General features: G+C 42.2%; 1 protein-coding gene across 1 annotated transcript in view; it reads left to right on the forward strand.

The window, feature by feature from the left end:
- Positions 1 to 327: 327 nt before the first annotated feature.
- Tmem237 (transmembrane protein 237) overlaps positions 328 to 21,288 on the forward strand; it is a 28,384-nt gene continuing 7,423 nt past the window's right edge. Inside the window, exons 1-11 of the mRNA XM_032901154.1 lie at positions 328 to 488; positions 2,416 to 2,447; positions 3,065 to 3,075; positions 4,565 to 4,621; positions 9,626 to 9,763; positions 13,528 to 13,645; positions 14,395 to 14,552; positions 17,824 to 17,947; positions 18,177 to 18,368; positions 19,708 to 19,781; positions 20,596 to 20,686. Of these exons, the coding sequence (XP_032757045.1) occupies positions 426 to 488; positions 2,416 to 2,447; positions 3,065 to 3,075; positions 4,565 to 4,621; positions 9,626 to 9,763; positions 13,528 to 13,645; positions 14,395 to 14,552; positions 17,824 to 17,947; positions 18,177 to 18,368; positions 19,708 to 19,781; positions 20,596 to 20,686 (1,058 nt within the window). The 5' untranslated portion in view covers positions 328 to 425. The remainder of the gene's footprint in view (positions 489 to 2,415; positions 2,448 to 3,064; positions 3,076 to 4,564; positions 4,622 to 9,625; positions 9,764 to 13,527; positions 13,646 to 14,394; positions 14,553 to 17,823; positions 17,948 to 18,176; positions 18,369 to 19,707; positions 19,782 to 20,595; positions 20,687 to 21,288) is intronic.

The following is a 21,288-nucleotide window of genomic DNA, read 5'->3' on the forward strand; positions in this document are numbered from 1 at the left end:
CCGCCTCCTCCTGCAGGTCCCCGGAGGCCCGGCGTCGCGGGGAGCTGGCCTCGGGCTCCAGCGGTTGAGCCTAAGGAGGCCCGCAGGAAAGCATCATGAGGGACGACTCAGGGCCTCCGCTGGAAGAGGACAAGGCGGTGAGCGATGAGGGGCGCATGACCCGGAGTGTGGCACTGTGGAGGTGTCCTAACCAGCAGTGACCACCGCCGAGCCCTGAGTCGGAGAACAGCTGTGCCCGAGGGGTACGGCTGGGCGGCCCCCCAAAAGGCGATCAGTCCCAACCAACATCCCAGTGCCCGTCAGCGTTGCCATGACGACACCTCTGGGCGGCTCTCGGCTGCAGGCAAAGCGGGAGAGGAGGCTGTTTCCGGTGGGAGCTTGAATCCTGGTCTGGTCAAGCGGTGCTCATCCCCACGCAAACCGTGATGACCTCCCGGGAAACTTTGGGTGAACCCCCTCCGCTCCTGGGGACGTCGACATACGCTGAGGTTTTCCTTTGAGCTTAGTTTGAAGGGGTCAGACCAGGTTCGGCCCGGGTAGCCCCAAAACCTCTGGCGGGAGGGGTGGGGACGCTTCGGGTCCAGGAGCCAGGGAGGCGCAGCCCGATGACGCTCTGCGCCTGCGCCTGGGCGGACAGGCCGGGGCGGGGCGGGAGGCCGCTGTTCTCTGTGCTCTACCGCCGTCCCTGGAGACGTGATGGGGAAGAAGCAAGTGGTTAGCGAGCCTCAGGTACTTTTGAGCTGTTGGGAATTTAGTTTCCTTCTGTTCAGCCGTTCCGCTTTTGAGGGGCTTAGAGTTGCGGTTTTCAGATGGGTGAGATGTCTCATTTTTGCAAGACTTATGAAATATCAACAGCGCTGCGTCCCACTTTCATAGCATCTTGAGAATAGTAGTGCCACTATTCTATCCCAGTTGTCATTTTGACTGCTGGATACCATTAGGCCATCATAGTGTCCTAATTTTGTAGCATTTTCACGAATCTGTTTGAATGACTACAACCATGGATTGCTAAGTGGGATAAGCAAGAGTATCTAAAATTTAAACCTTTGGAATCAGTGCCTTCTTTAAGCAGCGTGAAATATGAGATAATAAATCAACATCTAGACACTGCTCTTAGTGTTCAATTCTTTTAAAGATGTATTTGTTTTATGAGTGTTTTGCCTTCATCTATGTATAGCACCACTTGTGTGCCTGCCTATTGCTCAAAGAAACCAGAAGAGGCTGGCCGTTTTCCTGGAACTGGAATTACTGATGACTGTGAGCTGCTTTGTGGATTCTGGGAACTAAACCCAGGTCGGCTGCCATCTCTTCAATGATTAGCATTCTATTTTGAAAATTTCCGAATGCTTTTTTAAAAAAGATTTATTCATTTATTATATATAAGCACACTGTAGCTGTCTTCAGACACTCCAGAAGAGGGCATCAGATCTCTTTACAGATGGTTGTGAGCCACCATGTGGTTGCTGGGACTTGAACTCAGGACCTCTGGAAGAGCAGTCGGTGCTCTTAACTGCTGAGCCATCTCTCCAGCCTTCCGAATGCTTTTTAAACTAATGCTCCCTGAACTCACAAGCACAACTTTTCTTACTCTGGTAGGACAGTGTAAATTACACCAACCCCAAATGCTTTCTGTTCTTAAATATGTTATCTATTTCTATTCCAGGTAACTTTTAAAATAGCATGTTACTTTGTGGCATAAAACCTTAGGTGGCTTCCTACTTAATAAAACTAAATCCATACTCCTCTTAGTCTGCAAGGCCTTAATTAATGTGGCTTCTGCCTTGCTGCTCTCCTTTACCTGGAGCACTTCGTGTCCAAGCCTTAACATTTACTCATCATTGCCTATTAATTTGGCTCCTCTGCCACAAAGGTCTCAGCTCAGATAACATCAGAGAGGCTTTCCCTAAGAAAAGTGTCACTCTTCATTCCTTACATATGGTTATTTATCGTACGTAAACACATGCACACATACACACACAGGCATGCACACATACACACACAGGCATGCACACACAGACTTATATGGCATGGTCTGGCTTTATCTGTGCATGCAACATTATCTGCCAATACTTGACCACTAACGGAAGGCCTGAAAAGGGAGGCGATATATGTTCAAATCCTTGTCTGAATGCTCATAATGGGCCAGCCTGGTTGACAATGAAGAAAAAAGAATTTTACATGGGGCGTAGAAATGGCAGAACAGATCTAAAGCCAGCAGTCCAGTTTCCATCACCACCTCCCAGGTTTCACCGATAAACAATCTTCGATTTGAAGATAATTGCTGACCCATCTTATTTGCATAACATCTGGATGGTGGGCTTTTAAAAGAGTAGCTTTGTGGCACGTGAGAGAATTGAAGGTAAGAATCACCCAGCTTTTATTGATGAGATTTTTGCCTCTCCCCTTCCCCTCTAGCGTCCTCCACGAGCACTTCCACCTGTGCCAAGGTAAAAACAGTTTACGTCATTTAATTATTGAACTTTAAAAATGTAAAGTGAGTAGGAAAAAATTGAATAGTATGGTTGAAAACCTACAATACTTCATATAAAAACCTTTTTGGAATTTTTAGAAGTCTTCCTAAAAAGTTAGAGGCAAAAGTTAAATTCGAGCAATGAGAAAAATGGTAGAAACCCCTTAATCTAGCACGATAGAGTAATGGGTTTGTTCTGAGTGTCCTAGCGTCCTGCTTACCAGGATTCTCCGAGGCCCTTGTGTTTGTGGGATATTCTGTCAGCGCTTGAGCTGATTATAACCAGAGACAAAGGAGAATTCTTAATCTGCTTAGTCCCTGTAGTTAACAGACAGTAGGGAATGTGTATTTGTGCTTTCAAAATATTTGTTAGCAGTGCTATTAAACAACATACTATTGACGAATAAGTAGTTAGTTTGTAAACTGACTAAGAGTATGCAGAAGCTAGTTTTATTTTTAAGGTTGTAATGATGTAATGATGTAAGTTGATTTTTAGCCAGACAATAAAATAGATATCTAATTAATAGTTTCTTTTCTTTCTCTCTCTTTCTCTTTTTCCCCCTTCTGATTAAACTTGGCCGGGGTCACTCGAAGTGCTATCCAAGGTGAGTTAGTTTGCTCTTTTTTTTTTTTTTTTTTCAGAGCTGGGGACCGAACCCAGGGCCTTGCGCTTGCTAAGCAAGTGCTCTACCACTGAGCTAAATCCCCAACCCCAAGTTAGTTTGCTCTTAGTGTAAACAGTCCTAAATGTGTTTGGTGTTGTAAAGTAAGTATGAGGATGAGCACACTGGCTCTTACGAGCCTGCCTGGACTACGTAGGTCTCAAGCTGGGGACAGTAGCACACACCTGTATCGCCGGCCCTTACGGCCCGAGGGAGGAGAGCTGCTTGAGCCCAGGAGTTGAAGGCCAGAATGGGTAACAGTCAGACCTTGCCTCAAAATAATAATAATAATAATAATACTTTCTTTGATTCCTTAGAGTATTCTACTTAGAATTGAATCTAAGTGTACAGTCTGTAAATCTGCAGTGCTTACTTGTTTTCCCCATCTCCAGTGACTGTCATTTGGAAGTTATGTGTGATATACCGTAATAGGTTGCTCTCTGTAGTCCTCTTGGCTTGCTAATAACTCTGTAATAGACTGCACTTTTCTCATTTAGTCAGGATAAGCAAGGTTATGCTGCACTAACAACTCAAAGCGTTTTATTCACTTATCGTCTTCCAAGTGTGTTGGACATAACTGAAGGTTGGACCAGCAGGATGGCTTAGTGGGTGAAGAAGGTACCTGCTGCCAAGCTGAAACCCCGAGTTAGAGTCCCAGAACCCATAAGGCAGAAGGAAAGAACTGACTCCTGCAGTTGTCCTCTGACATCTACATACAAGATGTGGCGTGCACATTTCCAGGCATACACACCTACACCCACCTCTCCCCCCACCCTCTCTCTCTGTCACACACACACACACACACACACACACACACACACACACACACACACACATATACATAACATAAATAAATGTTAAGTTTATTTCTCCAAAGGAAAAATCCAAGTAGGTTAATTGCAAAGTCCTCGTCCTCTAGGCACCAATCCAAGCACTGACTGCACTTTACCCTGCTTAACTTCTTATGTGCTGCAGACAGACACGTGCCACATCTATTCAGCCACCTGGCCAGAACCAGTCTAGACTATAGTACCTCAGTGCCAGGGACTGGAGACTGTATGGGACCATGTGGACATTTCTTGAGCCAACTTTCTTTCTTTCTTCTTTTTTTCCCCACAGTTCACAGAGGCTTTTTATTTACACTTTACAGTTAAGAATCCCAGGATTTTCTCTCCTGTATGTTTTTGTCTTGCCTCTTCATGGTCCATGATGCCTTGAGCCAGCTTTCTAAGTGACAGTTGTAAACACCGCTGGGCAGCAGGTGTATACTGACACCGTGTGTGGCTGCCTTTGGCTTGTTAGCCTCTTACCTTTCTTCCCCTTATACGTAAACATTGGTCGACTCCAGAGAAGAGAGGGGAAAGCCTTCCTTACCAGAAATCCTGTTCTAGCTGATTGTCTGCCTTTCTTGTTGTTGCTCTTTGTTTTATAGATGAGATTCCACTTAGTCACCCTAAGAAAAAGAAATCCAGAACAAAGAGCACCCCAGGTAAGATATCAGTATTATGGGAGATGACAAGTTTTCCCAGCACTAAGCATGATCAGCATTACAAATTACAGAGAGACAGGTTCCAGGGCAGCACATCACCCATGTGTTGTGATCAGTGGGGCAAGACCATGGTAACCTGAGACTAACTACACGTGTTTATAGAACAAAGTTCTGTGCATAGGTGCTTAACGTTTACAGTGTTGCTGGGTTCTTCGGGTCTTTGTCCCTAGAAGCTCTACTTGGTTCTAGACCTTTGCATACATTAATAGATTTAGAGACCTGGGATTCTTAACTCTCCCATTCTGTGTTAGAGCAAGACCCTGAAGGCAGGGTCACATCATCCATGTCTTCAAGCTTTAATAGCAAGCAAGCCCATGAAGCCCTTCTGCCATCCCCATAATCTTGGGTGGCCTATTAGTAACTCAGACCCAACACATCTGGAGTACATAACCTTCAATGGTCAGTTTGGGGTTTTCTTTATTTTCCTAGCGGGCTTGAGACCTCAGAGTAACATTTAGTTGATTTCTTTTTTTCCCCTCAGAGCTGAGGATTGAACCCAGAGCCTTGTGCTTGCTAGGCAAGCATTCTACCACTGAGCTAAATCCCCAACCCCACTTAGTTGATTTCTTCCTTCCTTCCTTCCTTCCTTCCTTCCTTCCTTCCTTCCTTCCTTTCTTTCTTTTTATTGGATATTTTGCTTTATTTACATTTCAAATGTTATTCCCTTTCCCGGTTTCCTGGACATAAGCCCCCTATCGCATCACCCTTCCCTTCTTCTATAAGGATGTTCTCCTCCCCATCCATCCCCTCTTCCCTCCTCTCCTCTGACATTCTCCTACACTGGGGGTCCAACCTTGGCAGGACCAAGGACTTCTTCCATTAGTGCCCAACAAGACCTTCCTCTGCTACATATGCAGCTGGAGCTGGTCAGTCCATGTACAGTCTTTGAGTAGTGGTTTAGTCCCTGGGAGCTCTGGTTGTTTAGCATTGTTGTTCATATGGGGTTGCAAGCCCCTTCAGTTCTTTCAGTCCTTTCCCGTTTACAGTTCAGTGGTTTGCTGCTAGCATTCGCCTTTGTATTTGACATGCTCTGGCTGTGTCTCTCAGGAGACATCTATATCCGGTTCCTGTCAGAATGCCCTTCTTAGCTTCATCAATCTTATCTAGTCTTGGTGACCGCATATATATGGGGCACATGTGGGGCAGGCTCTGAATGGCCATTCCTTCAGTTGTTGCTCCAAACTCTTGTCTCCATATCCCCTCCTATGAATATTTTTGTTCCCCCTTTTAAGAAGGACTGAAGCATCTGCACTTTGGTCTTCCTTCTTCTTGAGCTTCATGTGGTCTGTGGATTGTATCTTGGGTGATTCAAGTTTTTGGGCTAATATCCCCTTATCAGTGAGTGTATACCATGTGTGTTTTTCTGTGGTTGGGTTACCTTACTCAGGATGATATTTTCTAGTTCCATCCATTTGCCTATGAATTTTATAAAATCATTGTTTTTTTTTTTTTTTTTTTTTTTTTTTTCCAGGGCTGGGGATCGAACCCAGGGCCTTGCGCTTCCTAGGCAAGCGCTCTACCACTGAGCCAAATCCCCAACCCCAAAATCATTGTTTTTGATAGTTGAGTAGTACTCCATTGTGTAAATTTACCACATTTTCTGTATCCATTCCTCCGTTGAAGGGCATCTGGGTTCTTTCCAGCTTCTGGCTATTATAAATAAGGCTGCTGTGAACATAGTGGAGCATGTGTCTTTGTTGTATATTGGAGCATCTTTTGGGTATATGCCCAGGAATGTTATATAGCTGGGTCCTCAGGTAGTACTATGTCCAATTTTCTGAGGAACTGATTTCCAGAGTAGTTGTACCAGCTTGCAATCCCACCAACAATGGAGGAGTGTTCTTCTTTCTCCACATCCTCACCAGCATCTGTTGTCACCTGATTTTTTTATCTTAGCCATTCTGATTGGTGTGAGGTGGGATCTCAGGGTTGTTTTGATTTGCATTTCCCTGATGACTAAGGATGTTGAACATTTCTTTAGGTGTTTCTCAGCCGTTCGGCATTCCTCAGCTGTGAATTCTTTGTTTAGCTCTGTACCACATTTTTAAAATAGGGTTATTTGGCTCTCTGCAGTCTAACTTCTTGAGTTCTTTGTATATTTTGGGTATTAGCCTTCTATCAGATGTAGGATTGGTAAAGATCTTTTGGTTGCTGTTTTGTCCTAGTGACAGTGTCCTTTGCCTTACAAAAGCTTTGCAGTTTTATGAGGTTCCATTTGTCAATTCTTGATCTTAGAATATAAGCCATTGGTGTTTTGTTCAGGAAATTTTTCCCAGTGCCCATGTGATCAAGACTCTTCCCCACTTTTTCTTCTATTAGTTTGAGTGTATCTGGTTTGATGTGGAGGTCCATGATCCACTTGGACTTAAGCTTAGTACAGTGTGATAAGAATGGATCAATTTGCATTCTTCTACATGCTGACCTCCAGTTGAAGCACCATTTGTTGAAAATGCTATCTTTTTTCCATTGGATGGTTTTAGCTCCTTTGTCAAAGATCAAGTAACCATAGGTGTATCGGTTCATTTCTGGGTCTTCAATTCTATTCCATTGATCTACCTGCCTGTCTCTGTACCAATACCAGTTTTTAATCACTATTGCTATGTAATACTGCTTGAGGTCAGGGATGGTGACTCCCCCAGAAGTTCTTTTATTGTTGAATATAGTTTTCACAATCCTGGGTTTTTTTTTTGTTATTCCAAATGAATTTGCAAATTGCTCTTTCTAACTGTATAAAGAATTGAATTGGAATTTTGATGGGGATTGCATTGAATCTGTAGATTGCTTTTGGCAAAATGGCCATTTTTACTATATTAATCCTGCCCATCCATGAGCATGGGAGGTCTTTCCATCTTCTGAGATCTTTAGTTTCTTTCTTCAGAGACTTGAAGTTCTTGTCATACAGCTCTTTCACTTGCTTGGCTAAAGTCACACCGAGGTATTTTATATTATTTGGGAATATTGTGAAGGGTGTCATTCCCCTAATTTCTTTCTCATCTTGTTTATCCTTTGAGTAGAGGAAGGCTACTGATTTGTTTGAGTTAATTTTATACCCAGCCATTTGCTGAATTTGTTTATCAGGCTTAGTAGTTCTCTGGTGGAACTTTTGGGTATACTATTTCATCTGCAAATAGTGATATTTTGACTTCTTCCCTTCCAATTTGTATCCCTTTGATCTCCTTTTATTATTCGATTGCTCTGGCTAGGATTTGAGTACTATATTGAATAAATAGGGAGAGAGTGGGCAGCCTTGTCTAGTTCCTGATTTTAATGGGATTGCTTCAAATTTCCCTCCATTTAGTTTAATGTTAGCTACTGGTTTGCTGTATATTTCTTTTGCTGTGTTTAGGTATGGGCCTTGAATTCCTGATCTTTTCAGGGCTTTTATCATGAAGGGGTGTTGAATTTGTCAAATGCTTTCTCAACATCTAATGAAATGATCATGTGGTTTTTTTCTTTGAGTTTGTTTATATAGTGGATTACATTGATGGATTTCCGTATATTGAACCATCCCTGCATACCTGGGATAAAGTCTACTTGATTATGATGGATGATCATTTTGATGTGTTCTTGGATCCAGTTTGCAAGAATTTTCTTGAGTATTTTTGCATTGATATTCATAAGGGAAATTGGTCTGAAGTTCTCTTTCTTTGTTGGGTCTTTGTGGTTTAGGTATAAGAGTAATTGTGGCTTCATAGAAGGAATTCAGTAGTGCTCCATCTGTTTCTATTTTGTGGAATAGTTTGGACAGTATTGGTATGAGGTCTATGAAGGACTGATAGAATTCTATACTGAACCCACTGGTCCTGGGCTCTTAACTTCACTCTTTACTTAACATTTCTCCCAAGCCTAAAAGGTCTGTCGTGGTGATGTTTGATTTTTGTTGCTGATGTTGTTTGGTTTTCTCTTATGTAAAGGAACCATATGCTATAGGCACAGTCTTGGCTCTTTATAGAGCACTGTAGGGATCCCTAATACCTAAGTGGTGATTTTGTGATGTTACAGTATTGTTTAATCTTTAACTTAATATTATTTAATTTACGTAAAGATTTCATTCTAAAGAGTGTTACAGTTCAACATAAAATTGTGGGTGGTATGGCGAGGGTACAGTGTAGATTGCTAGCAGTGGAAGGATTTATCTTGTTGATCATATGGATTCTGCTAACTCACCTTCAAGGAAAAATTTCTCCTATTTTCTGTCACCATGACCCATGGGAGTGTCACCTTCTCTAAGTCCCTGACAAAATGGGACAATGTCAGTCACTGATTCAGTGAATGAAAGGTAGTTTATCTTCCGTTTGCATTTCTCAGCCATTTTTCCCCAGTTCTAGGATAACCCTGGCCACCATATACTATGCCGATGTCTTCCACTAACCCTCATCTGCAGCCCAGAGTTGGCCTTTGGAATAGCAGTGAGGCTAAGGACATTCTCCCTTTGTTTTCAGCATATTTTTCCTTTTCAAGGAATAGCAGTAGGCAAGGGAAAGTAGTCAAGAATGTTTCCAATTTCCCAAATAATGTTGATATTTGGTTATTAGGGGAAAAGTTGAAACTCCTAAATGACCTGTCACCTCCATGTGTTAACTTACATGTGAAAGAATGAGCTATAGTTCTTAGGGTCGGAGATGACAGTGTTGTCTATGAGGTCAGTTTTAATTTCTCTGTACCCTTTTGAAAGCTCTGAATATTCTGAAGTAATTTCTTGTCCTCGGCATTAAACAGGTCTTCTTTTCAGCCCTCCCCCTTCTCAGCTTGCCTCTTCCCATGTTTATTTCATTTTCAGCATAGAGCCTGTAGTGAGAGGAGAGGAGGCACGAAGTCAGTATAGAAGCACAATCCAGAAGAGGGGTGTTGATGTACAGAAAACATTGTAGGGACCCTTGACCCATTTTTCTAACTCAATGGTCTCTGCTCGAGTTGACACGTTTTTCTCCTGTCCATCGGTAGCTCCTGCTTCTTCAGAAGGCCTTGCTGAGCCCGTTGTTAACAGGAGGGCTGAGGGCAGCGAGCCACCAGCTGCAGAACTCAAGGAGTACCCAGAGGCTCCTGTTCAAAGGAAACAGAAGAAGATAAGACCACCTCCTGGTACGTGAGGAAACTGTTAGACTGTGACAGAAGTTGTGATTTTGAACCTTGTTCCCATAGGTGGGTTCTTGCTTTCTTCCTTAAAATACCTACCATTTCAAGTCCAATGACTCAGACCCTTTTTCAGGTCTCTTTGGTCATTAATATGTAGTCTAAGAGAGAAGAACTGAGAGATAGAGAGAGGGATAGAGATGGATGGATGGATGGATAGATAGATAGATAGATAGATAGATAGATAGATAGATATCAGGTCTAAACCAGAAAGCTCAGTTCCTAGTTCATGCAAGAATTTAATTAGTGAAATGAAAATTTCAGATTAGTAGAGATAGGGTGAATTCTGTACTAGCAAGGATCTAATAAAGCAATAGTCACCATTTATTGTGTAATTGTGACCTACATTAGTGCTCTCAATGTAAACAGAGAGAGAGAGAGTATCAAGTTGGCAGTGCTATTTGCTTTTTAAATTTGAAAATCTAGTGTTGAGCTGAGCATAGTATATACCTGTAATCAGCACTCACAACGCTGAGTAAGGCAGGAGGATTGCAAGGTGTAGGATAGCTACATAATGAATTCCAGCCTGAGCTACAAAGCAAGATCTTGTCTCAAAAAAGACCATAGTACAAAAATAAAATCTACTGATAATGGGCACAGAAACACAGAAATACAGAAATAGGAGCATAAATGGCCTTGGCCTGTCCCGATGTCTAAGAATGGAAGCAGCTATAATAATTTCAAACAAAGGATATTAGCTAAAAACGGGTAACCACCAGAACACTGTGATCCTGGTTAAATAATGACAATTTATCTAAATAAGCATAAAGCAAGTATAGGTTAGAAGGATTGTTCCAGTGAACTAGTATCCTGGGAAGACATCTACAAAGTATTGTTGAGTGAACGACAAAGGTTATGAAACAGTGTGCATGGAGAGGACCTCACTCTCACAAAATATACTTTATTGTTTTCCTGTGATTGCTGTAACAAGTTACTATAAACTCGGAGACCTCAAACAATCAACATTTATTCTTTTCATGGGTCTAAAGGATAGAAGTTGGGGTTGGGGATTTAGCTCAGTGGTAGAGCGCTTGCCTAGCAAGCGCAAGGCCCTGGGTTCGGTCCTCAGCTCCGAAAAAAAAAAAAAAAAGACAAAATAAAGGATAGAAGTTCAAAATCAAGGTGTTCAGAGGCTGGACTGCTTCCAGAGGCTCTGAGGAAGGCGCCTTCCTTGCCCCTTGCAGCCTCTGGCAGGATGGCCAATCTTCAGCATCTTTGATTGTGGACACATAATGCCAATCTCTGCCCATCTCACATGTTTCATTTTGCCTTTTCCCTGATTCTCTTCATTGAAGACACCAGTCATTGGATTTAGGGTCCATCCTTGCCCAGCATGACCTTATCTTAACTTGTTTATGTCTGCAAATGCTCTGTTTACACATAAAGTTATGCTGGCAGGTCCTGGATGTCTGACTTGCATGTGTGTCAGGAGCATGATTCAGTCTAGACCATAGGTATAGGCACACATGAGCACAGTGAAGACAGTGGAGAACAGCGGTGCTAACTGACTAGATTGTCTTTTAACAAGGAAGAACAAAATATGATTTTAATTTTCTTCATTTAAGAACGTATATTAGTTTTATGGTAATTAGAAAGGGACAGTGGACTGACTTTATTAATATTAAACAAAGGAGAGGAAGGAGTAACTGTGAGGTTAGCTGGTCACTGTTATCACAGATTAGCCCTTGAGGAGAATTTAACAGTGTTTCTCCCGACTAATTAATGACTGTGCTCTTAGAGAGCAGCAGGTACTGACTGATTAAAGTTACAGGAGCAGAGTGGCAGGACTTAGGACTGAGGAGAACACAGGCCAGTTTTGGGAAGCATTGAAGTGGGTGTCACAGTACCTGGGCGCTGGAAGAGCAGAAGCAGTTGGAAGGAGACCCAGGTGACTCCCAGGGGAGAGCCCACCCTCCGTTCGACCTAGGAATCACCAGCATGAATGTAGGTTGATGACAATAAAGTTTTGATCATTTGGTCAGGATAAGAATTTGAAAATTGAGATGATACCAATTCCTAGACTGTAAAGAATAGCTGCATAAAACTGGCCTAGCCATTTTCAGAACATTCTTGACCCAGCTGAGCGGTGGTGCGTGCCTTTAGGCTCACCACTTTGGAGGCTGAGGCAGAAGGTCCATGAGTTCCAGGTCAGTGTGGACAAAGTGTCTCAAAAAGACAAAACACAAAAGAAAAGAAAAACCAAACCAACAAAAACCCAAACTGCAAAACAAGCCGGAGAAGAATCAGACCAAAGGAGATCTGCGCTCCGGGGAGCCTGCTCTAGCCATTCTAAACGCACCAGCTTTGCCGGTCTGGTGGTGTAGTATTTTTCTCTTCTCTTCTGAAGCAAGGTCTTGTGTAACCCACACTTGCCGTGATGTGTAGCTGCGGATTGAACTTGTGAGCCTCCTCCTTCCTCACCGCTTCCCAGCTGCTAGGATTATGGTGACCACGCCTGTTTTTCTTTTTTTCTCCAGTGCTGGGGACTGAACCTTGTGCCCTAGGCGAGCACTGTACCATCTGAGCTATGTCTGTTGCTCTGACTTCTAGGAGTTTAAAGCTCTGGTTCTGGTTTTGCTTTACCCAGAATGACCGTTGTGTACTGTTCTGCCTATATTGTGTTTCAGGCCTGGGCTGCATTTTAGTCAAACGTTTGAAGGGTTGAGGCTGTCTCGGGATCTAGTGTTTTCAGGTGGGAAAACTAGCTAATGGGTAGGTGGCCCTGTCGACTTGTTTGGACTTAATGGCTCCACTGGGTGCAGGAGAGCAGAGGTCATATGACTGAGATCCCTGCACTCTCGGAAAGCCTGTTGTCTGTGGCTTTGGGCAACTTGGATGACGAACGGTTCCCCCCACTCACGAAAACCTTTACTAACCTGTAAGGGCGGCTCACTGTGCCTTCGCACTTGATGACGAACACCCGCTTCCCTTCTGGGACTCTGGGATTTTGGTAAGTGTAGGTCTGTGTGACTGATGTTGAGTGATGAGCTTCCTTGTCGGATCTGCCTGCCCTGTGTTGGCATAACCTGCTGCTGGAATTCGTGGCACGGTTTGCTCTGGCGAAGGACTGTTGTCATTCACCTGGGTCCGCTCCACTTTTCCTTTTGCTGATTTTGCTTTTGTTCTTTTGCTAATAAACTAACCGCGAGTGTAATGACATCTGAGTTCCATGACTCCTGCCAACAAGTTGCCAAACCTGGAGGTACTCCAAACTTGGAGGCTAGTGTTTGGTTTCGTTTGTTTGAGGCAGGGTGTTACTATGTGGTCCTTGCCAGCCTAGACTTTAACTGTGTAGTCCAGGCTAGTCTCAAATTGACAGAGATCTGCCTGTCTCCACTCTCTGAGTACTAGGATTAAAAACATGCACCACCACACCAGCCAAATTTTTCAGATAAAAAAATTTACACTTCTTTATTTTAAATATAGAATTTCAAGTTTTACTGTCAACCAGTATAGAAAAAAAATTAAGAAATCTAATCCCAGTGGGCATGTTGGCACACGCCTTTAGCCGGCAGTTCTCTGAGTTTAGGGTTAACCTGGTCTACAGAACAAATTCCAGGGAAGCTGAGACGACATAGTCAGACTCCGTCTCAAACAACACTGCCCTTGGCGAAAGAATTGGTCCAACCAAAAGTCTGACAGTTCTCTTATCTCGCAAAGGTGTGTACTGTTTCATTTCTACCTTGTAGTCACGTGACACATCTTACTTTCAGAGTCGGAGACTTCCTTCACTGAAAAGCCATCCAGTCCGTCTTTACTACGGAATGAAAACGGCATGGACGTGGAGCCTCGTGAGGAAGCGGTTATTCCAAAACCTCGAAGGAAGGCGAAGTAATAGTTTATTCATCCATGGAGCTCCTCCTCGGAGCTGGTGCTGTGTTTAGTTAAGTCCTCGCTGGGTCTCACCACACCGTGTGTTGTGTCAGGATAAGCAGTAGTACAGAAATGAACCGATGCTATGAGGAATTTGAAAAGACTAGAACACTAAAGAAAAGAGAAGAGTAATGTATGGAACTAGCCCAAGGGGTCATCTCGAAGAAAGCACAATCAGAGAGAATATTTTCATATAAGTTACAAAACCCGTCATTAAGGATAAGTACTGTGATTCATTTCTCCATGTTAATGGATTTGAAGTAGGAAATAAGCCTAACCATTGTGTTTTAATATAGGAAATTAACTATCATATAGTTATTCCTTTATTTATTATAAATAACATATCATTATAATCATATAAAATACAACAGCATACTTAAAATATGCTGGAAGTTACATAACATTAATGTTTGTACATAAAAATTACTGCAAACAATAACCAGTCATGTTTAGAATTTTATAATTTGAAGTCAGGAGAAATCTCGTCCAGTGAGTGTCCATTTTCCAAATGAGAAGTCCGAGGTTCACAGGAACGTGTGCAGTTAATAACAGATTTATAATTAGATTTATTAATTAGATTTATTAACAGCATATTTCTTTCACTCCAAGTTCAGGATTCTGTCTATTATATTCATGGGTAATTTCTTACGTGGGTCTTTAAAAATTCAAGAATTATTTATTGTTTCAAAGATTTCCCCTGATTTCAGGAAAACGCAGCCAGCGGAACCACAGTATGCCAGCGAGCTAGGGGTAGAAGATGAAGACGTAATTACGGATGAGCAGAGCACTCTAGAACACCACTCTAGGTTCACCGCACCCACCGGAGTTAGCCAGCCTGTTGGCAAAATATTTGTGGAAAAAAGCCGTAAGTAACTCCTTGTTTTGGAATACAATTGCTCTGAATATTGTCAAGGGATATCTTTAACTTGGTAATTATAGTTCTGATGACCTGAATGAAGGAAATAATAAAGAAATATGAATGAAAATTGACAGACAAATCTAGTCATTATACTATTGTTTTTTTTTCCCAACTAGATTTTGTTTTTAATTGAAAATAGATTATTTTTTCCTATACAGTATATTCTGATTTCAGTTTCCCTACCCCCAACTCAGGTGTTACTCTGAAGTAATTACCATCTGCTTCTTTTGAGACAGGACCACTCACTGGGCTAAAAATGCACAGCAATTTTAGGTAGGCTGTCAGGACCCAAGTCAGGTCTCTGTGCTTGTAAGACAAGCATTGTACTACCTGGGCCATCCCCCCGACTCCCTCTTTTTTTAGAGCGATGTGAACAGTTATTTTATTCTTGTTTCCTTTGGTATAAAAACTTTTCTGTTTGACTGACCAATAAAGAAAACCACAAATGCTTTTTTTTGGCTCTCCAGGAAAGTTTTTTTTTTTTTTTTGAGAAAATTAATTATTCTTTCATCCTTTAAAAATATCTGAGCAGGGGTTGGGGATTTAGCTCAGTGGTAGAGTGCTTGCCTAGCAAGCGCAAGGCCCTGGGTTCGGTCCCCAGCTCCGAAAAAAAAAAAAAAAAAAAAAAAAAGAAAAAAATATCTGAGCAATGGGTTTTGTGAAGGTAATTGAGATGGCGTCAGCCTGCTTCCTGACCCATTTCTGGATTGCAACACCTAAAGAAGAAAGTGACCACAGTGCATATGTGCGGTGCCCCAGGCCGACTCCGGAGTCTCAAGAGAGCCTTTTGAAGTTCTCTTCCCTGTCAGCACAGGAGTCTGTGCGGCACACTTGGGCATCTCTTCTCAAGAACTGTAAAGAATTTTTCAAATAATAGCTTTTCTTCATAGTGTAAACATTTAAAATAATTTTTAAAAAATATATTTTAAAAACTTATTTATTTTTATTTTATGTGTATGAGTGTTTTGCCTCTGTGTTCTAAATGTGTGTCTTGTGCCTACAAAGGTCAGAAGAAGGCACCTAATCTTTGGAATTAGAACTACAGTGGCTGTAAGCCACCATGTGGGTGCTGGGAACTGAACCCAGGTCCTCTACAGGAACAGCAAGTACTCTGAACTTCTCAGCCATTTCTCTAGTCCCCAACCTTTTCATCTTAATATTCCTAAAGTCTTTAAATTACTTCTATAGACTGTCTTGCTTTTAAATTTAATTCTGAGTTGAAAGTTTATTGTTGATTTAAATATAGTTGATCTTAAAATCGTTATTATTTTAATGTTGGCCTTGGGTTAAGAGGAAAGCTTATCGGCATTGCATTATTATTTTAGAAGATGAAAAACAACTAAAGAAATGTTCAACATCCTTAGTCATCAGGGAAATGCAAATCAAAACAACCCTGAGATTCCACCTCACACCAGTTAGAATGGCTAAGATAAAAAACTCAGGGGACAGCAGATGCTGGCGAAGATGTGGAGAAAGGAACACTCCTCCATTGTTGGTGGGATTGCAAACTGGTTCAACCACTCTGGAAATCAGTCTGGAGGTTCCTCAGAAAATTGAACTACCTGAGGACCCAGCTATATAACATTCCTGGGCATATACCCAAAAGATGCTCCAACATACAATAAGGACACATGTTCCACTATGTTCATAGCAACCTTATTTATAATAGCCAGAAGCTAGAAAGAACCCAGATGCCCTTCAACAGAGGAATGGATACAGAAAATGTTGTACTTCTACATAATGGAGTACTACTCAGCTATCAAAAACAATGACTTCATGAAACTCATAGGTAAATGGATGGAAATAGAAAAGTATCATCCTGAGTGAGGTAACCCAGTCACAAAAAAGCACACATGGTATGTACTCACTGATAAGTGGCTATTAGCCCCAAAACTCAGATTACCGAAGATACAATTTACAAACCACATGACGCTCAAGAAGGATGAACAAAATGTGGATGCTTCAGTCCTTCTTAGAAGGTGGAACAAAAATATTCATAGGAGGAGATATGGAGACTGAAGAAAGGCCATTCAGAGCCTGCCCAACCTGGGGATCCATCCCATATACATACAGCTACTAAACCCAGACGAAATTGTTGATGCCAAGAAATGCATGCTGACAGAAACCTGATAGAGTTGTCTCCTGAGAGGCTCTGCCAACCATTGAACTGAGAATGCGGTCCCCATTGGAGGAGTTAGAGAAAGGATTGAAGGAGCTGAAGGGGCTTGCAACCCCATAAGAATAATAATACCAACCAACCAGAGCTCCTAGGGACTAAACCGCTACCCAAAGAGTACACATGGACAGAGGATAGCCTTGTCAGGCACCAATGGGAGGAGAAGCCCTTGGTCCTGCCAAGACCGGACACCCCCTACCCCCATCGTGTAGGGGAATGTCAGGTCGGGGAGGAGGGAAGGGGTGGGTGGATGGGTGAGGGAACACCCTCATAGTAGAAGGGGGAAGAGGAATGGGATAGGGGATTTATGGATGGGAAACCAGGAAAGGGGTTACATTTGAAATGTAAATAAAAAATAGCATATATATATATATATTTTTTTTTTTTTTTAAAAGATGAATACATTGGGGCTAGAGAGATGGCTCAGCAGTTAAGAGTACCAACTGCTTCTGGAGGTCCTGAGTTCAATTCCCAGCAACCAAATGGTGGTTCACAACCATCTGATGGAATCTGATGCCCTCTTCTGTGTGTCTGAAGAAAGAGACTGTATACTCACATACATAAAATAAATAAATAAATCTTAAAAATAAAGATGAAGAAATTACATATCTAAGTAGTCAAAGGTGAAAGAAAAGGAAAGTTACAGTCCAGTGTAATTTTTAGAATACAAAAAAAAATAGCAAATTCCAACCCCTTCTATTTATTTATTTATTTATTTATTTAGGTTTTGAGCACATGTGCTTGTAGGTGTGAGGTAGACGAGTGACATTAGTGTGAGGTCAGGACAACTTTGTGGGGCCAGTTCCGTCCTGCTGCCTCTGTGGGTCTAGGGCCAAGCTTAGGTCAGCAGACTTGATCTGAGGCAGCACCTTTACTCCACTCTGCAGGCTCCTGGTCTGTTTTCTAAGATTTTATTTTATTCCAATCACTTACATGTGCGTGCTCGTGGAGGCCAAGGCGCCAGGTCCTTCTGGACCTGCAGCTTCAGGCGCTTGCTTGCTAGCCTTCAGTGATTGTGTTCTGTCTGCTCCACACTCCCAGGGAGATTTCAGGCGGCGGACCGTTCGGAGTTGATAAAGACCACAGAAAACATAGATGTGTCAATGGACATGAAGCCAACTTGGACTACCCGCGATGTGGCACTTTCCGTGCACCGAGCTTTCAGGTGGTTGCCTTTTGTTGGTGTTCATTAAGCAAATGTTAATTGGATAGCATCGTTTAAAAGAAAAATGTTTGGCTGTTCCATACTTTGTAAACAATTTAAAATGGAATGTAGATTTATTCTTGTAGACATTCCATTTGTGCTTTTCAACTTTATTATATTTGAGGAGGTTTTAAAAATACCTTAGCTTTTTATTTTAGTGGCTAATACATAACTAAAATCTTCTGTGCAGGATGATCGGCCTCTTCTCTCACGGCTTCTTGGCTGGCTGTGCTGTGTGGAATATTGTTGTGATCTGTGTTCTCGCGGGAGACCAGTTCTCTAATGTCTCCAACCTTCTGCAGCAGTACAAGCCCTTGGCATATCCCTTCCAGAGCCTTCTTTACTTGCTTTTGGCTCTAAGTACAGTTTCAGCATTTGACAGGTAAGGCTGTTGTGAATGCGGGCTCTTCTAACCTTCCTTCAGGAAGAAATAGTAAGCAATATATGTCACTATGGCTTTTCAAGGTTGAATGACCCTTTTTTAAACCAGTCTTTGGATTAGTATGGCCTTGTCTTCATTTCACTGTATTCATAGAGATCTTGTTTCCAAATAAAGTCACTTTCATAAGGACTAAGGTTAGACCTTCACCACTTATTTTGGAGAACACAGGTCAACCCATTTTTAAAAATATCAGCAGGGCTGGAGAGATGGCTCGGTGGGTAAAGATGCTGCTGTTAAACCTGCTGTCCTAAGTTTGCTACCCAAGAGCCACGCTATGGAAGGAGACAACCAACTCCTACCTCACATAGCTCCTGTGTGTGTGAGTGCATGGGCGTGTACCCACCTGCCCATACAAACTACATAAAATCACACCCCCCTCATAAAAACCCAAACAAACCCTGCCTATTGTCATGACTAGCCTGTTTTTGTGATAAAACACTATGCAAAAACAGTTTTGGGAGAAACAGATTTGTTTTACCACATATTGTATGGTCCCCTGTCAGGGGAACACACAGCTAGAACTCACCAAGGCCAGAACCTGGAGTTGTGAACAGAGACCTTGGAAGGTGCTGCGTACTGGTTTGTTCTCCATGGCTTGCTCAGCCTTCTTTTTATACAACCCAGTACACCTGCCCAGCGACGGGCCTGCCCCAGCGATGGTGTCACCCAGAGTGAGCCGGGCCCTCCCACAGTCTTGATTTGTTCCTTGGTTGTTTTTTTGTTTTATTTTGTTTTTGAGACAGAATTTCTCTGAGTAGCCTTGGCTTCCTGGACTCCCTCTGTACACTAGGCTGGCCCCAAACTGACAGACCCACCCGCCTCTGCTTTCTGAGGACTGGGATTAAAGGTGTGCACCACCCCGTCCCTGAGCACATCAAGAAAATGCCCCCATAGACTTGCTTACAGCCCAGTCCTATGGAGTCATTTTCTTAGTGGAGGTTCCCTCAGCTTCCCAGATGACTCTAGGTAAAGACCAGTTGATAAAAACTAGGCAGCACTGTAGTCCAATAGTTTACCGGGAAGAGGAGGAAGCTAATGATTTTTGCCAATTAAGGTTAAACTGTTTCCTCATGTGTCTTAATACTCATCTTCGTGTTAGATATTCTTCGTAGGCTTTGTAAATCAGGTAGATACTTTCTTTGTTGAAGTTCAGACGTTAACTAGAGACTGGTAAGGGACAGACGAACTGGTGGCGGTAGAATAGAGAAGGGGACCCAGCAAGGGAAGATATTGTTGTGTTTCAGCTGCACAGTGACACAGAGTCTTCATCTCGTTCTAGGATCGACTTTGCTAAAACCTCAGTAGCAACCCGGAACTTTTTGGCCCTGGAGCCAACAGCTTTAGCCTCTTTCTGTAAGTAATAGTTACCTTAATAACTATGTTATAATTGAGGAGAAGAAAAATATTGTACAATTTATAGTTTAAAATGTGGTAGGAGTAATTTTTTTTTTTTTCGGAGCTGAGGACCGAACCCAGGGCCTTGCACTTGCTAGGCAAGCGCTCTACCACTGAGCTAAATCCCCAACCCAGGAGTAATTTTTAAGAACTGTTTTTTGTTTTTGTTTTTGAGGCAGGATCTGTTACATAGCTCAGGTTGGCCTTGAACTTTCTGTGTGGTTGAGGATAGCTTTGAACTTCTCATTCTGTTTGCTTTCCCTTAAGTGCTGGGATTTGCAAGCATCCATCCTCTGCTGTGCCTGGCTTACAAGTGTTTCTCATTTGAAGATCATCTAAGAGGTCCTGGGTTTAATGCCCCGCACCAAAAATAATAAGTAAAGTTAAACTTTCTAGCCTTCATTACTTACTTAGCTTCTGTGTTTCCCCTTGGCAGACTCAGATGGCCTGGCATGACATACCATTTTATGTATTTTTGGCAATCTACAATACATTTTGTTGTAGGTTACAAGATTCTATTAAAGCTAGTTTGAAGACCTGAACATTTAAATTTTTAAAAGACCTAGGCTCCTCCTTGCCAGTTCTGATGATAAAATTGTGCTCATCTATTACACTCTACATTGTATCCAGGCCCACATTTTAATAAAACTGCGTATTGGAGTTAAGTGAATTTATTTGTATAATCAATCACCAAAGTGTGGATTGTTTTGGTCTTAAATTTAAATATAAACAACAGTTAAATTTATTAGTAATTTCACTTCTTCCCCCTCAGTGTATTTTACTGCTTTAACACTATCTCTGAGTCAGCAAATGACAAGTGACAGAATCTACCTTTACGAACCTTCTGTCAATGGAAGCCTCTGGTAAGACTCCACAGTAATGTTAGCAGTTATGCTAACAGCAGCAATGGGGGAGCAGGAGGGTAATGATGCCTTTCCACATTTTCACTCATAGATCATACCAAGGATACATTTCTGTTTATAATAAACCATGAGAAGAAAATAACTGTTCCGTTGGTTATTGGAGAATGACCTTTTTATATTTTATATTTTTGTTTTTCTTGACATGTAGTTTCAAGTAGCCCAAACTTCTTATGTAGGTGAGACTGGCCTTGAACTCCTGATCATACTGCCTGTCCCTCCTAAGTGCTGTGATTATAGGAATGAGCTCCTATACCCCACTTATACCTAGGTTTTTAAATGAGCTATCTTCTTATAAAAAGTATGACAATGGATTGGAGGTGCTCTATGGCTCTACCCCATGCAGAGAGCCTAATATCACAGAATGGTGGTGAGAGGGTGGCTGGAATACAGCCCAAGAACTGAGCAAGAAGTACTAGGAAGACAGTGTGGGAGAAGCAGCATTCACAGACAAGAAGCCAGCTAATGGGTTGACCAGATGGCTGAAAGTCCAGCTTAAATGAATGACAGTCTCTTTTGAGAGAGTGAATAGGTATGGTCTAAGA

This window comes from Rattus rattus, chromosome 4 (genome assembly GCF_011064425.1).
Source record: "Rattus rattus isolate New Zealand chromosome 4, Rrattus_CSIRO_v1, whole genome shotgun sequence".
Taxonomy (NCBI): Eukaryota; Metazoa; Chordata; class Mammalia; order Rodentia; family Muridae; genus Rattus; species Rattus rattus.